This window comes from Haliotis asinina, chromosome 14 (assembly GCF_037392515.1).
Source record: "Haliotis asinina isolate JCU_RB_2024 chromosome 14, JCU_Hal_asi_v2, whole genome shotgun sequence".
NCBI classification, from domain to species: domain Eukaryota; kingdom Metazoa; phylum Mollusca; class Gastropoda; order Lepetellida; family Haliotidae; genus Haliotis; species Haliotis asinina.
This window is the reverse complement of record NC_090293.1, coordinates 32,599,727-32,617,008: the sequence shown is the minus strand read 5'-3', so window position 1 is coordinate 32,617,008 and position 17,282 is coordinate 32,599,727. Positions and strand designations below refer to the sequence as shown.

Genomic DNA, 17,282 nt, shown 5'->3' with positions numbered 1-17,282 from the left:
CTCACGCGCACACACACACATCTCATGCATGCACACAGAAACACACAAATACACTCACACGCAACCATGCACATAGGCACACACATACAAGTGCTCGCATACACACACAATTACACTCACACCGACATACAGGCACGCACAAGCTCCCGCGCCCAAACTCATACAGGCATACGCATACACGCACACAAACTCATACAGGCATACGCATACACGCACACAAACATACTCCCACAAATATACACGCACATGCTCACAGAGACACACTCATACAGGTACACGCATACACATACAAATACACTCTCACAAATATACTCGCACACGCGCACAAACACACACTAATACACGCATACGCATACGCATACACGCACGCACACAGAGAGACACATGATCAAATACACTCACTTATACAGGCATACGCATACACACACACAAGTGCACTCACACAAACTGACAGGCTCACTGCTGACTGCGCCCTTCCCGACCTTTTTTTTCCCTTATCTTTAAAAATAGCCCCAGGGCTCAGTGACACAGAGCATAGGAGTACACACGGACACAAACTGCACCGTGATAACTGTAGAGACCGTGATCAGGACGTGGACAGCCCCACATTGCCTCATCATGCTGTTCGGTGATGAAAAGCAAGTAATAAGATACAATACTAACAGAATTAAGTGGGCATGACTGACGCCCTCTCCATGCAACCGAAACATTCTTGGCAAGGTCAAGGTCGCTTCCTCAAAAGGTCTACATGGTTTGTCCGTGCAGACACCATGAGTGAACATTCTGTCTTGTTAACGTCAGTGAGAGACACTATATGGTCGATTCCAACAAAAAGGTGTACACAGCATGCTTAGGCCCGTAACATTTGAATATTACTATCGTCATTTATTTCGAGGTGCCCATCACATTTGTACAAGTGAGCCGATTTATAATATGATCATTTCTAATTACAAATTTTTCTTATTGGGAGACAAAAACAGGTCATTTTTATTCACTTTTATTTTTAAAATATTTTGTTGAAAACATGTTGTGTGTTAAATACTAGTCACACTGGAGGAACAGAAGTTTATTAATCTGATTGCCAAATATTTCCTGAATATATCCCCTGAAATGATTTTGTCTAGGGCATGATTCGTAGTTTTGGTAATATCTTTTTGAGTGGTATTTTTGTGTTACCTACACAAGTTTTCAATGACTGTCAGTTTAACTATGTTGTTGTTTCCACAGACGAACACATTAGTGATTTATATCCTAGGAAGGTCCTAGGGTAGAATAGGCCTTCAGCAGCCTTCCCATAAAAGGCGACTATGCTTGTCATAAGAGGCGACTAACAGGATCGGGTAGTCATGTCATTGGTTCCCAAATGCGCAAATCGATGCTCATGTTGTTGATTACTGGATTGTCTGGTCCAGACCCGATTATTTACAGACCGCCGCCATATAGCTGGAATATTGCTGAGTGTGGCATAAACTAAACTCACTCACCTGTAAACGGCCACAGTGCATGCGTGTGCTACATCTGAACATTTTCTGTGCTGATTATACGAAGATATCACACACAAGAACCTGTATTCGTGGGTAAAGTTACTTACGTTACCTACAAATACCAACAGCAGATTACATTCTGATTGATTGGTGGAATGACAACACGTGGCATGTGTTCCATTTCGAAGACATCATAAATAAGACCAGACACCATGGTGGTGATTAGTAAGACTTAGTATATTTTACATTTCTGTAAGAATGCTACATGTATGTACATAGACTCGTGTCTTAATAACATAGGACGTATCTCACACCTGTCACAACTAACCAACATTAATTTCAGTAAGGTTTTAAGTCGTATTCTTGTAAAAGGAAAGGCTTCGGAGCTTCAAAAGGAATTGTCATGGGTTCTCAAACTGGTTAACGGTGTCCTGCTTGGATCTTCGGCTTTTGGCTCACGGTATCTCTTGATAACATGTATTCGTTTTTAGCAAAATGAAATAGAAAACATAATGCGGGGCTATAACAAACTTCATACTGAAGACAATAATTGCAGATCATAAAACTGATTAGTAATGCCTATTCATAGACTGAAACAGTTCCTTGGAATTTCAAATGGCTACATAACTAAGCGTTAATAATACATGTTCTATTTTGGCACGCACTGCAGTTCGTGGTTTAGATTTTATTGTAGTGATATCATGGTAGTGATATATCATGAACTACTTTTGATTGGAATGTCAGGAAAGATGGTGATAAAAGTAAACGTGTGCCTGATATCACGAGGTAAGCGGTAGAGTCGTAGCTAATATGTGCATTAGTTTGTAACATTCCGAATTTGTAGGTAACAGTCAGTGTGGGCGATTTATATCGAGACGCCTGTTTTTAACTAAATTTTGCAAAATATTCCATTCTGTTGTTTAAAGGTACTGTTTTCACATGAACTGATGTATTGTGAAAAAATATGACGTTATTGTCTTGAGTTTTTACGAAAGATAAAAATCAGTGAAAACTGGCGAATTATGAACACAACTTTACACCAAAACGCATCTGTTCACATGTGCGATATTTCACATCGCGGTCAATTTCTTCAGCGGTGTGGAGCTGCTTTCTTCAGTAACGTAACGATTCCGGAGATCCATGAGTGTAAGTGTAATGGAGCCCCAAGACCATTATTCTGAGTTCATGTACGTGCCAACGTCCTGCGTGTCTGTGACCTTGAACTCTTAAAGCAATGAAGCAAAACGTGCTTCTGTGATCTCACAAAGTTGTTTAGCGTGGTACCTTCTTTCACAAAAAACACACCTCGTCATCACACCGAGAGTGTTTATGGCAATTCATAGCGGGTGTTAGCTTTCCGTCATGCAAAGGCATCTGTGTAAGATTATCCTTGGAAGTAATTCGAGATGATATCATTCGACTATCGGATTAGTAATACTTAATGGTAAAGGTGTCGTGTTTCGAGGTGTCATCTAGGTTGCGTTAGATTCAGAAATACTTCCATACATATAATATGGGTTTGTTGGTGTCAGTTCCCACATTACAATTGTCTGTTAACAGAGTTGGATTACACGATGAATTATGTTATTTATTTACCTGTCATTTCTCAACCCTTAATGGACTCATATATATATTCCCCGTGTTCAACGATGTCTCAATGTTTCTTTCCACAAGTTATACCTTCCTACTTGTAGTCGTTACCTGACAACGTCTAGTGGCTGCTTTTAATAATAACCCGTGAAGGTCTACCCGGGGTAGAATAGGCCTTCAGCAACCCATGCTTGCCATAAAAGACGACTATTCTTATCGTAAGAGACGGCTAACGGGATCAGGTGCAGACTCGCTGACTTGGTTGACACATGTCATTGGTTCCCAAATGCGCAGATCGATGCCCATGTTATTAATCACTGGAGTGTCTGGTCCAGACTCGATTATTTACAGACCGCCGCCATATAGCTGGAATATAACTGAGTGCGGCGTAAAACTAAACTCACTCACGCACCTGCAAACGGCCAGTGTGCATGCGTGTGCTACATCTGAACATTTTCTGTGCTCAGTCATTCACTCACTCACTCACTCACTTTTAATAATACCAATACCATAATTTGTAAATCAGGACGTGTTTGAATATATCATGCTTGTGTCTCGATCTCATCAGTATTTCTATCTCACGCGTATCTCAGATTTTCTTATTTGTGCTTCTCGATTGTACTTGCATGAAATTCTAGATCTCCACAAGACCCTTATCTCGGATATACTCGTTTTTCTATCAACGTTGTATTACAAACCTATTGATGAGTGCATCATTACTGTATGTCGATCTCACCTTTATCTTGATCATAATCGTGTCTCGATTTTACTCCTATGTTGATCACACTATATGACACCCTGACGAACTAGATATAGTTATCTGAAGTCTGACTGGCTTGCATGATGTTGACGAAAACCCATGTTTCTCACAAAGAGTGGATTGTTTTGAGTGGGAGAGAATAAATGTTTGTGCCCACCACGTAGAAAACAGAGTTCATGTGCAGTTGAAAGCAGGGGAATAAACCCTTTTTATGAATATCCCTTACATATAAGCACAGCGCGCTGTTTAAAAGTCAATAAATACGACGGGAGGCATTAATCACAGCTTTTTTCGATCAATTTTATAACTGATTTTTAATTCCCTCACAATGAGCACAGATTGAATTATGTCGGCAAGGTGTACCAGTTTCGTTTGGTGTGTGTGTGTGTGTGTGTGTGTGTGTGTGTGTGTGTGTGTGTGTGTGTGTGTGTGTGTGTGTGTGTGTGTGTGTGTGTGTGTGTGTGTGTGTGTGTGTGTGTGTGTGTGTGTGTGTGTGTGTGTTCCGGTTTGCGGCATGTGTACCTGTGAAGATCCGGGTCTTCAGCGACCCATATCTGTTGTGAAGATCAGGGCGAGAATTGTGCTACAGTAACACATGCGTGTCGTAAGAGGCGACTAACGGGGACTGGGTTTTCACCCCAGCTGACGTACATGTCATCATATTCCAACATCCTATCACAGCTCGAGACCAAATGATGATGTTCAATGGGTTGTCAAGAGACAGAAAGCCATGTGTTTTGTGTTTCCGGCTTTGGGCGAGCTATGTACAATTGCTGTTAACCGAAGATACTTGATGAAGGAATTACCATCTCATCCAATCCTCCCGAAAAATACGCTCGTGCAAAGTCCATGCCAACAGTATACTCAAGGGCTAAAGAAACTATTCATCTCATTTGATCATCATTTTGGCACTTGAAAATATCGCAAGTTAGCTTTGTAAAGGCGTAGTAAACTGACACTGTGTTGTCACTCACAAAATGCATCTAAATGTTGGGGTTTGTTTCTGAACGCACAATAGACAACCGCTGATTGGTGTCTCTGAAATCGATAGATTAAATAAATGAATACTTTTTTCAAGCATATAGCCTTAGTCGGATATGACTTCATAAACTTATGCAGACATGAATGGAGATCATATATAGTCATAATCGAACTGAATAAGTGTACTTTTAGTTTCCGAAAGTGTAAGACCCTTGACGATCAGGGTTCGAATTCAGTAACCCATGCTTGTCGTAAGAGTGGACTAAGGGGATCGGTTGGTCAGACTCGCTAACTTGTTTGACAAATGTCATCGTTTCCCAGTTGTGCAGATCGATGCTCATGCTATTGATCACTGGTTTGCCTGGTCCAGACTCGATTATTTACAGACCGTCATATGGATGGAATATTGTTGAGTGCGGCGTAAAACGTAACTAACCAACTCACTCACCTGTTCACTCCAAATGTGCAGAACATACGAACTGGGTAAAAAGTGTTGTTCCTCTCAGTCCAGTGTTTCATATTATTCATCGATCAACTAGTGAATGAATGTCAGTTGACATATACATCTCTGGATAAACCTTGTATAGAAGCATTAAATGTTAACAGATGTCTCGTAAACACCTGGCCTACCGACACAGATTGGATCTCCTGGAGTGTTGCCACCACGTAGCGATTTCAGATGATGTACGCTTTGTGTGTCACTTGTATTTAGTCGCAATAATTTAAATTTTTGTAAATTTAAAGTTAAACTCAGGATGTGCTCTTAATGGTGGGTCTTGGCCTATGATGGTGGCTCGGCTTGTGCAAAGAGACCAGTCACAAATCAACTGAAGCAAGCACTATTGGTGGCCGTGTTTTGCAGCTAAACTATTATGAGATCTTCTGCCTTGCAACGAAGCACAACTCAAATAGTCCAGCGGGAGAATCTCGAAGGGGACACAGAAATAGGATTTCGTAGTCACGACCTCAGATTTTGTTAAGGTGTCTTGGTCTCGCGAAATGGCCTGTAATACCCTTAGATGATGACATCAGTATACTTTTACAGGCCATTATATATACGTGTTCGGCTTAATTGCATGCGAGCATTTCCGCATTTGGCTTGCTGCCCGACAACACCTCAAAGTTAATTATGGAATAATTTACTACTATCATTCATTTTTACTTCTGGGTATTGCTGTTAATGTAGAAATTACTTTGCATATTTTTATTTTTTTTAAAAGAAAATCAAACCGACCGACATTTTGTTTTGTCGTGTTTGCCTTCTCACCACTGAGATACAAACAAATGAACACATGTGGTCTCTCTTAAGGGAAGTGGGTTTATTCAAAATTACCATGTTCCTGGTGGGATATGTCACTTAACTGTTTACTTTTGACAGGCAGCTTTGGGTATCCAGGGTTGTAATGTCCATTATGCGTTGAGAGCATGTCTGGCGGCGTAAAATTCAACTCCATATAAGTGTCCTTATTGCTATCCTGGGTTTTTTCTTACCCACGAAAATATCAAACACATTGTCTCATGGTAATTCATGCAGCGTCTACCTACATGTATACTTTGCATGAGACTTTGATAATAACTGACAGTAAAGACGATTTCGACCTACTTTGAACAGAATATTTGAACAGAATACCTCATCGTTTCGAAGACGGGGCCAGATGATACTTTATCACTTTGATACGTTGATTAATATGTAATAATAGTAATACATGTGTATTTACGATGCGCCTATTCCTTACCCCCAAGACATGCTCAAAGATCTCAGTTTACTCAAGAGATGCAAAAATCAACTTTACATCACTTTACCCAACCAATCCCAACAAACCATATCATTATACCTAATCCCAAACTGGAATATGAAATATTCTGAAGGTTATGATGTATTTCAAATGTTTTATTTCTGATTGTAATGGTTTATGTTCCAGTGATGCAAGGTGGGTTTGCCTTTTTGGAAGCCGGAGCCGTACGCAGCAAAAACTCCACCAACATCCTGATCAAGAATTTCATGGACTCATGTGAGTTACATAAATATTTATCTTGTCTCACATATGAATGCATCTATCTGAATGGATGAGCGCTCTTTTCTAATTGTAAATGTACCCTGCGTACAAGCGAGTAACAGTTTCTATGTACCTTGATGGGAATGCCGAAGATAATAATTCATTATCTCGAATAACATTGAATCACGTATGATGTACGGAAATTACCGATGTTTTGCGAATTCAAATCGATGGAAGGGAGATAACTCTAACCATACACCGATCAACCGTGCACCCCGCCAAATCTGTCACGTGACACACTACGGTTTGCACGAATGACCTTGACCTTAGATGAAATGTGGTTGCTAAACGGCTAATCGCTTCGAAATTTTAGAGTTGTCGTATTCAACAATGGGTATAAACAGAGTAATAAAATTGTTGCTATAATTTTTTATTTGTTTGTGTCCATAAATATATTCACATGTTGTTTTTTTCTCTGTGTTTCACTTGTCGTTTGATAAACATCAAATTTGATCATTTTTATCATTAACTAAGCGATCCCGAGCTATCTCCCTTTATGGACATTCAGAGAAAAGTCACGGCGAAATGTTCTCATTCTGCCGAAGACTGAACGTTATTGTTTAAAGATAAGGTAAACAAAAAGAGTTTTACGGTAATAAATTCGCCACACGGTGTTTTGAAAGGGTGTACGGGACTGCAACACACTAAAAAAATATTCCGTACTTCCTTCCTTCCTTTATAAGAGTCTTACAGTCCCGAACTCCCTTTCAAAACACTAATAACTAATAATATCTCTTGTGTAGGACTATACCTCATCACCAACTGTATAACATATGTCGTGTGATTTGATAACATCATGAAAAATGTATTGCATGAGTCTCGCTGATCTCTGAAGATTAGGTGGCCACGCCCTTCATGAGCTTCCTTTCTAGTATACCGGTTAATCATGCGCCGACTTTTCAACTTGTCATTCACAGTAATAACTGTTATTATTTCCAACATATGGCGTTGCAATGAAATGACTACATCACATACAGCCGTATGTTCTTGTCGATGTTTCAGACATAAATGTTGCCCACACTCACCTGGATAAGGGTGCAATAACTCGTTTTCATCTGGGACTGATAATGTTGTGACAAGGCAAGACAATCACGTATAGTATTTGAGGCTCTCGGCCCTTATACAAGAGAGTAACACACAGAGCAGCGATACAATTTGTAGGATATACATTAGGACCTGATTAGGTGCTCGTTACAACAAATAAATGAATATTTAACACAGAGAGCTAGATTACGTAGGGTGGATTCATTATTAGCTGTTATAGTTCAATAATTATTGAGAATTTTAGTAATATGTTTAACTGGTTTTCTAGTTTAAACAACCTTGACCTCATCAAGTGCCTGGGTTCATTCAAGAGAGACAACTCAGTTAATTCTTTTTTCATTAGTTTGTGAAGAGTTATCCCCCTTCGTTTACTTGCTCGCACACGACATTTTTCAGCAATCCTCAGTATGTATGATTTAGAGAAGAGGACGTTGATTTTACAGTATTATAACAAGGACATCTTAGGTGATTTGAGGTAGAACAGGCATCCCTTTGTCCACTGTTTATCGTGTTTCGAAAAATGTTGCAAAGGGGTATGGTATTGAGCTCCACGGAGGCGCAGGTAAACGAAGAAAATTGACTGTCGGTGACAGGACCCGGCTTGGTATTCTTGTTTCTTAAAACAACGAGAGCTACTTTCTAGAGTGAAATTCCTCTGATAAAATATATTTAACGCTCTATCACGAAATTCTTACATAAATATAAAGACATCAAAATCGTGTGCAAATCAACAGGAAACCGTGAATGTTGTAACATGTGTGAGGTCTTGTTTTTGCTCATTTCAATGACTTTGTATATTTTTTTTAAAGTTAGATATTAATGGGTCCCCTGGTTTTTTTAAGCTAAAAGAGTTTGGCATGCGGATATTTGTACCCAAATATAGATCAAAGTCATTGTTAATAAACATACTTTATTGATAGAAAAGGGCAAATGGTTTGGGCGTGAACATATATCCATCATTAAGACAGCTGTGTATTTATTGAAAAATAACGTGCAGATGAACCGCTGTACATTCATGGACATACGAACATTGTTCATTAATAGTTAGTTAAAAAACAACATGACATACACATTTAAACCCATTAATAGTAAATGGTGTAACAGAAATAGATTACAACTTGTGTATGAGAATATGTTATATGAAACAAAATTGTTAATCAAATCTCTTTGTTGGAAAATAGTTTTGTCCACATTTTGAGTTTAAATATATTTCGTAATACTGAGCATAAACTGTGACCACTGAGAACTTTCGTAATTGAAATTTGACCACCAACTGATAAAACACATATTGCTATGTAAACGAGTTCTGATGACGTGGTAATTAGGACATTTGTTTGCTTTTCGAAAAGAGATATGTGCTTTTCTTATGGGTAAAGTTGTACAATCGAATGAATGTGGAAAGGGTTTTGTTTTGTTTTGGTTTGTTTATCGGGGTTTTTGTTTGTTTGTTTGTTTGTTTGTTTTTTGTTGTTGTTTTTTGGGAGGTTTTTTTGTTTGTTTGCTGTTGTTTGTTGTTTTTGCTGTTTTTGTTGTTGTTGATGTTGTTTTGGTTGGGTTTTTTTTTTTTTTTTGGGGGGGGGGGTTTGTTTTGTTTTGTTTTGCTCTAGTGATGCCTTTCAAGCCTATCAGATTTAAACTAGGTACAGTTATACCAGATTTCAAATGGTGATTTCGAGAATAGGTCGCGTGAAGCTAGCTTAGACTTGAAATAATATTGATTTAACGCCTACATGTTTAATACTCGGAAAGAAAATATTATTTCAGACGCAGGGGAGCTCAGACTGTCAACATCTGCAGAAATAGAATAACACTGAGGTGTCTATCAGACCGGTGAAGTGTCTTATTCCTATGTGCTATCTTAGTTTTGACAATATTATATAACTTAAGTGTTGTACAGTCTGATGTTAGTCAACGTCAGTATTGAACAGCATCATCATCTCAGCCAACGTCGTTCAACACTGACGTTGACTCACATGAGATTGTGCGACATTGACTCAGATGAAATTGTACAACGCTGACGTTGACTCGGGTGAGGTTGTACGACACTGACGTTGACTCGGGTGAGGTTGTTCAATACTGACGTTGCCTTAGATTAAATTGTACAACACTGACTCAGATTAAATTGTGCAACGTTGACGTTAACTCAAATGACACTGTACGACACTGATTCAGATTAAATTGTACAACACTGACGTAGACTCAAAAGAAATTGTACAACACTGACACAGATTGAATTGTACAACAATGTGTGTGTGTGTGTGTATGTGTGTGTGTGTCTGTGTGTGTGTCTGTGTGTGTTCATGATATACATGTGTTCATGAAACATCCTTAGTCTAATATATCACGATGATATGTATGACAAACTGAAAACTCTCATTATTCCAAGCAGTTGGTATTCAGTTGGGCAACTTAACAACTACAAGTGTATTACCAACGAAGCAAAACCTGTGAAATGTTTTGATGTCGATCAGTTTCTTCATAGCCTTGCTTTAGTTTAGAATAATGGACGTGAATATAACAAAGATATCGTTATCTTAGGTTATACCTATATAAGAGTAAAGTCTTTTAATATTTTTGTACCCCATGAATATGAAATATTCTATTCCTATGACTCAGTAAATTCATGATTCATTCTATGTTGCTGCATTAAGAATCGGACTGTTAGCGTTCATACAGAACTAAAAAGCATTCTTTGGAACAAAATGAAAGCGATATATGGTGATGTACAGAGACTTTTGACAGCGTTTCAGCCAAATGGTTACTGCTCAGATAATTATACCCGTTTTATTATCATGGCTATAAATTACTGTCAGTGAAATTACCCTTGGAACATTTGCCAGAGAATGCTCCCCATTGCTGAAGGGATAGCTAGATATGCGAGATAAGACCTCATTATATATTGTAGTGGGGCAATTGGGTGTACTTACCGTCATATCTTGTAAATACCCGTAGCTGGCACTGCTCAGCAGTGACTTCATGTAGGTTTTTATGCATACAACAAAACAAGCGTGTTCTTCCTAAACTGTTAACCTGTCAATGTAATAAATGGCAATGGACACAGCTGCGTCCCATATACACACGAGGATCCGAGTCTTTAACCAAACATATGTTGTCTTGATTCTAATTTTGATGAGTTGAATCTTCAAACTTCTGTTCTCATATACCAGGAACGGTAGGGTAGTCACGCTGAAGACCTACATGATCAAATGAGTCATTCGTTTAATTTGTTTTTCTAATCCTGTTTTGATGATTTGTCAGTAACATACCTTTGGCCTTCTGTCGCAGGGACGGTTGGGTAGCCTAGTGATTAAAGGGTTCGCTTGTGACGCCGAAGACCCTGGTTCGATTCCCCTTATGGGCACAGTAGGTGAAGCCCATTTCCGCCGCCGTAATATTGCTGGAATAATCCTAAAACCAAACTTACTCACTCCTTCTTGAGTCTCACCATCGTCCAAAACGTCTACGAAAAACGATATTTTGGTTACTTTTTCACAAATAAACTGTCACTCTGTGATACAGCTGAAGTACTTGTCAAGTGGCCTGACACTCCCATACCCATCCCCCTACGTCAGACACTACCGGAAGTAAATCTAGGTTAATTTGAAGACCAATCAATGTGCCGTCACTTTCAAATGATACGTTGTTTTGAATGCATAAAATATTCGAAGGAGAGCAACGTTCTTGAGATTTTCAGATTTGTTGAACTAAGTGTGTAGTTGATTTCATCTCAAGTTCAAGTAGAATGCGAGATGGAGTTAGGTTGGGGTTCGATTCCCCACATGGGTAAAACGTGTGAAGTCTGTCTTGTGTCTCCATGATCATATTGCTGAAATATTGTTGGTGAAAAAATACCACTCACTAAAAGTTGAACCTGCACGGTGATGTTTTGCAACATACATCTGATTACCTATGTTTGTAAAAGGTAAAACAAAAATAATGTATAGATTACACCCGCTATATTTGTTCAATCATTCTGCACCTGGTCCGTTAGACAGCGAACCACCTCGTGTCTAAGTTCCTGTTGTCTAGAAGTGACCAAGTCTATATGGGTTCACTGATCCTGCACCTGGTCCGTTATAAATACAGTGAACACTTGAGTCCAACTTACTGTTGTCTAGAAGTGGCTACATCTATATGTGTTCAATAATTCTTCTCCTGGTACGTTGTAAAGACAGTGAACCACCTTATGTCCAACTTACATTTGTCTTGTAGTAAACATTTGGCCCAACGTATTTGTTATCTAGTCATCATTTTGTTTGTCGAACCCCGGATAACACGAACGATGTTCGACAGTAATGTATTTATATTACATACATCTCCATTGTTTCAGTTGTTGCTGGCATTGCGTACTGGGTGATCGGCTACCCACTGGCATACGGAAAAGGAAATGGTTTCATCGGTTACACATTTTGGGCTTCCAAAGACCTCCCAGATACAGATTTCGCCTCCTTCTTCTTCCAGTATGTCTTTGCCGCTACCGCCGCCACCATTGTGTCCGGTGCCATGGCCGAGAGGTGCGAGTTCGTGGCCTATTTCGTCTACAGCTTTCTTCTCACATGTGAGTATACAAAGTTTACCTCTTAACTATTGTGGGGTGGAGGGGGAGCGTTTTCTCGTCACACCGAAGACCCGGGTTCGATTTCCCACAGTGTGTGAATCTGGTGTCCACCGTCGAGATATTGCTGGAATATTGCTTAAAGCGGCGTAAAACCCCATTCATTCATAACTATATCCATAGTCAAATGTCTTATGATGTGCGATGTGCAGAGGTTTTTGTTTGTTTTCTGTTGTTTGGGTTTTCTATTTCATTTATTTATATATTTGTTTATTTGTGTAGGCTTTTTGTGTATTGTTGTTGTTGTTGTTGTTGTTGTTTCTGTTGTTTGTTTGTTTGGGGTTTTTGGGTTTTTTTCGGGGGAGGAGGGGTGGAGGTTAGGTGGGGTTTTTGGGTTTGGTTTTGTTCGTTTTTTTGTTTTGTTTTTTGTTTGTTTGTTTGTTTGTTTTTGGGGAGGGGGGTGTTGCATCTCAGATCGAACTAACCCGATGTACCCGAAATACGATAAGATAGACGTTAAACTAATTCAGTAAATGACATATTGTATTCAAAACTAATTCAGCTATGGCTCAGTGGCAATGGAATTATTTTAAGCCGTGTTGTAACTTAGGCAAGAATTAGCGGCAAACAAAGACAGCCTTAATGTAATCAGTGATCGCATACACACCACACATCATGACTTTCTAAAATTTGTTTTCAGCTGTTTTCTATCCCAGTGATGTTGATCATGATAGCTATGTGCATAAAAGCATAGTTAGTCATATTTCTCACTATGATCTAACAATGTGAAAACTCTTTAGTTATTATCCTTGCCAGTTATTAGAATATTTGGCAGGTTAACGGCCATCTAATGCAAAGTTACATTAATGTATTGTATTGTATAATGTATTAATGTTGTCGATGATGAGTCGCATATCTGAGAATGTTTTTCTGATGTTTGAGAAAAATATATTGTGAAATATTTAAGTCAGCCCCCGACAATAACTCAATACATATTATGCAATCTGCTAGAGATCTGATAAAGAATTTTTCTTTATTTTATATGATGCACAAAGTAGATTTAAGAGCAGAACAAGTTTTATAAATTATTGTGTGATAATTTTTATGTGATGTGTGATCGTACATTTGACTGTATTATGGGCCTGTGGCCTTTTACTGAATACAGTTGTCTTACAGTCTTATAACTGTTTTACTGTAAGAGTTTTCAAAATTTTGTTTTCAGCTGTGATCTACCCCGTCGTCACCCGATGGGTTTGGGCTAGTGATGGCTGGCTTGTGGTTGGTTCTGTGTACGGTACCGGCAATGACACCTACACGATAGGATACGAGGTACGTACACAGATCACAGCATACGTATTCGTTTCATTAGATCGACGTCACAAGGGAAGACAGATCAACGTATTTATGACGTATGCTGACCTTCAAGTCATGACCTTGTACACACGACCTTGTACACATGACCTTTAGACTGAGCATTTGAGCATATAAATTATCACATTCAGTGGAGGCTGACATTCGGATGACCGACTGCTTAAAGGTGTCATACCGAATATTTCAAACTGGCATCAATAAAAATAAATCTGTATATGCCACTGATTGGTCATTGGAAAATATCATCCACCCGGCTGATCATGCATATGGAATTTTGTTCAGGGTCGCGTGGACCAATCTGAGATCGAGGCTGTTACATGACCTTGGATAAATAGCTTTGTAGTTATAATTTTCTACATATGACCTTGAAGACTTACCATTGTAGACCTGACCTTGAATATGACGTTTCAGTCCTGCATAACCTTGTAGCCATGACTTTGTAGTTCCGGTCTTGCACACGGACTGTGAAGACATGATGTTGTCAGTGTGGTAATCGTGTTCATCTTTATTACATTTTTACATTCACATTACCTTGGTTTTATGAATGTTTCACTGTATGCAGGATTTTGCTGGTAGTGGTGCCGTCCACGTCCTCGGTGGGGTGGCTGCTTTCTGTGGGGCTTTATTGCTTGGTCCCAGAATTGGACGGTTCCACCCGGATACCCGTGGTCCGGTTGACCTTAGGGGTCATTCGGTGCCCGTAAGTTTCTTTTCTCTCTGCAGACACAATATGACTGTTGGAACTCTCAGACTTTGATCATGCATTTGCCCACGTATTGCTTTAAATGTTTGTATTCAACCATGGTAATAAATAGAAATAATTTAGATAAATAATGTTTCTGAGAAGAAGTCGAATGTCTCAGTTCGCAGCTCTTGGTGGCTTCATCCTCCTGTTCGGGTTCCTTGCTTTCAATGGAGGGTCAGCTCTCAGCATCTCCGGTGACGGCAGCGGAGCCAGCGTCAGTCTTTCCGTCGTCAACACCATCATTTCAGGCTCTATGTCCGCCTTCATCTCTCTCTTCATACACAAAAGCGGCTACTTTGGCAACCGCTACTGGAGTCTCCTCAACGCCCTTAACGGCGCACTCACTGGTATGGTAAGTGTCAAGCAGTTGAGCCAGCGAGAGAGTTTAGTGTTACGCAGCAGTTTTCCAGCAGTAGAATGAAATACATCTGTAGATCTGCATAGCACCAGAGCTACTACTACTGCTGCTACTACTACTACTACCACCACCACTACTTCTACCACTACCACTACCACCCCTCCTCCTCCTCCTCTTCCTCCTCCTCCTCCTCCTCCTCCTCCTCCTACTACTACTACTACTACTACTACTACTACTACTACTACCTACTACCCCTCCTGGTTCGTTGTTGCTGCTGTTGTAGTTTTTGTTGTTGCTGCTGTTGCGGTTGTTGAAAAAACATGTTTGCAATGTGTAGGTAGCAGCATGTGCTGGATGCAACGTCTACTACCCTTGGGGAGCAGCTGTCGTCGGTTTCTTTGCCGCCATTTCCTACAAACTTTGGTCCAATATCATGTTGAAGCTGAAGATAGATGACCCACTTGATGCTACTGCAGGTAACACATATCCTGGTTAAGTCATCAAGCACATGTTGAGCATCACATGCTATCGTTCAGTGCCATAGAGAGATGTCACATGGAAGCCACAGAGAGTCAGGGATGTCAATGATACTAGTTTAGTGGTATTGCTCATGGCGCTGGCATATATAGTTATATAGAGGTAGAGACATGGCGTTTGACAGGATGTTTATTTTCTACGTTTTTCATTTCCCGACCGACCCAAATTTTATAATACCCCCGATTCGAACATAGGACGTACTGACTCTTAATTAAATGTTACCGTGCAACAAAAATGTCCTTTGACAACAGTCCGGTCATGTCGTCTGCGACTGACGTAGCAGACGACAACGAAGACAAACACTTTATTTGTTTTTAAGTACAACCTTCATACCCGTTTCACAGTGGAATTAGTGTCATCTTAATTTAACAACCTTTTCAAGATTTACGAATTCTATAAACTCAAGCTCTATAAACTTTAAGCACCACATAATTAAGTCATTAAGACCGTGTCAGCTACCTATGAATGTGAGTCCTGGCTGTCTTCATTGATGTCTGTCAAACGCTCACTTTATACGGGATAACTGAAAGTATTTGAAAACAATGTATCTTTAATTTTTAGCTTCAATTTTTTCTATTGATACCGATTGATCTATTGATCTACGAAGATTTATTTACGACGTGTTCAACATAAGGCATTAAAACAAGTCCACAGAACGCGAGAATTGTAATAAGAAGTACAATGAATGCGAATACCGACCACTGTTCAGATGAAGAACGTCTTTATGAAGTTGTAAGTGTGTGAGTTCGTGTTTTGTTTTGGTTTGGTTTGTGTGTGTGTGTGTGTGTGTGTGTGTGTGTGTGTGTGTGTGTGTGTGTATGTGTGTGTGTATGTGCGTGTGTTTTGTGTTTTGTCTTGTTTTGCTTTGTTTTCTTTTACATGTGTTGTTATTGTTTTGCTTTTATTTCTGTGTGTTTTGTGTGTTTGTCTTTTAGTTTGGTTGAGTGTTGTTGTTTGGGAGGTTTTTGTCGATATATATCTGTTTTTCATTATTGTTATACTGTTTTGCTTTTTATTTATTAATTTTTTGTGGAGTGGGGGATGGGGGGTGGGGGGTAGGGAATTTTGTTTTGCTTTGTATTTGTTGTTATTGTTTTTGCTTTTATTTCTATTTTATGTATGTCTTTTAGCTTGGTTGTGCGTTGTGGGGTTTTTTTTGTTGTTTTGTTTTGTAGATATTTATATGTCTTTTTATTATCGTTATATTGTTTTTGTTTTTTTATTTTTTGACTTTTTTGGGGGGTGGGGGTGGGGGAGAGGGCCTTGTTTTGTTTTGTATTTGTTGTTATTGTTTTGTTTTTATTTCTATAAGGTTTCTTGTCTTTTAGTTTGGTTGTGTTGTTTTTTGTTTGTTTGTGTGTTTGTTTTTTTCGATATGTATTTGGGGTTTTTTTATTATTGTTATATTGTTTTGGTTTTTATTTATTAATTTTTGGAGTGATGGAAGGAGGGGGGTACCGACCGTCCCATATTCAGAATGTAATCATTATGGCTACTTGAAACTCAAAGAAAGAAATGTGGTGCCCATACAGTGGGTCACTGACAATCTTTGACCATAGTGTCAGAGTAAATCACAGAGGGTGTCAGAGTGTCATGAAAGGACCATAGAGTTTCGGGCTATCACAGAGAGCGCCACATAGTGTCACAAAGAAAAGGGTTTCATGCCGAGTAAGAAAAAGGAAAATACATGGTCCCATGTGATGTCAAACAGAGCCATTGTGAGTCAAGTAGCTTAATCACAAATATGTGTACAGAGTACAGTGTGTCACAGAGTTAGAGAGTAACAGAGCGCCATAGAGT

The 17,282-nt window shown here is 39.3% G+C and overlaps 1 protein-coding gene across 4 annotated transcripts in view; it reads left to right on the top strand.

The window, feature by feature from the left end:
• The window catches only part of LOC137261903 (putative ammonium transporter 1), a 35,421-nt gene that overhangs the window by 8,062 nt on the left and 10,077 nt on the right, over window positions 1-17,282 (top strand). For all 4 annotated transcript variants that reach the window (XM_067799712.1, XM_067799711.1, XM_067799710.1 and 1 more), the window contains exons 2-7: window positions 6,738-6,827; window positions 12,247-12,474; window positions 13,694-13,800; window positions 14,405-14,542; window positions 14,706-14,939; window positions 15,283-15,421. In XM_067799712.1, coding sequence (XP_067655813.1) covers window positions 6,738-6,827; window positions 12,247-12,474; window positions 13,694-13,800; window positions 14,405-14,542; window positions 14,706-14,939; window positions 15,283-15,421 — 936 coding nt within the window. The remainder of the gene's footprint in view (window positions 1-6,737; window positions 6,828-12,246; window positions 12,475-13,693; window positions 13,801-14,404; window positions 14,543-14,705; window positions 14,940-15,282; window positions 15,422-17,282) is intronic.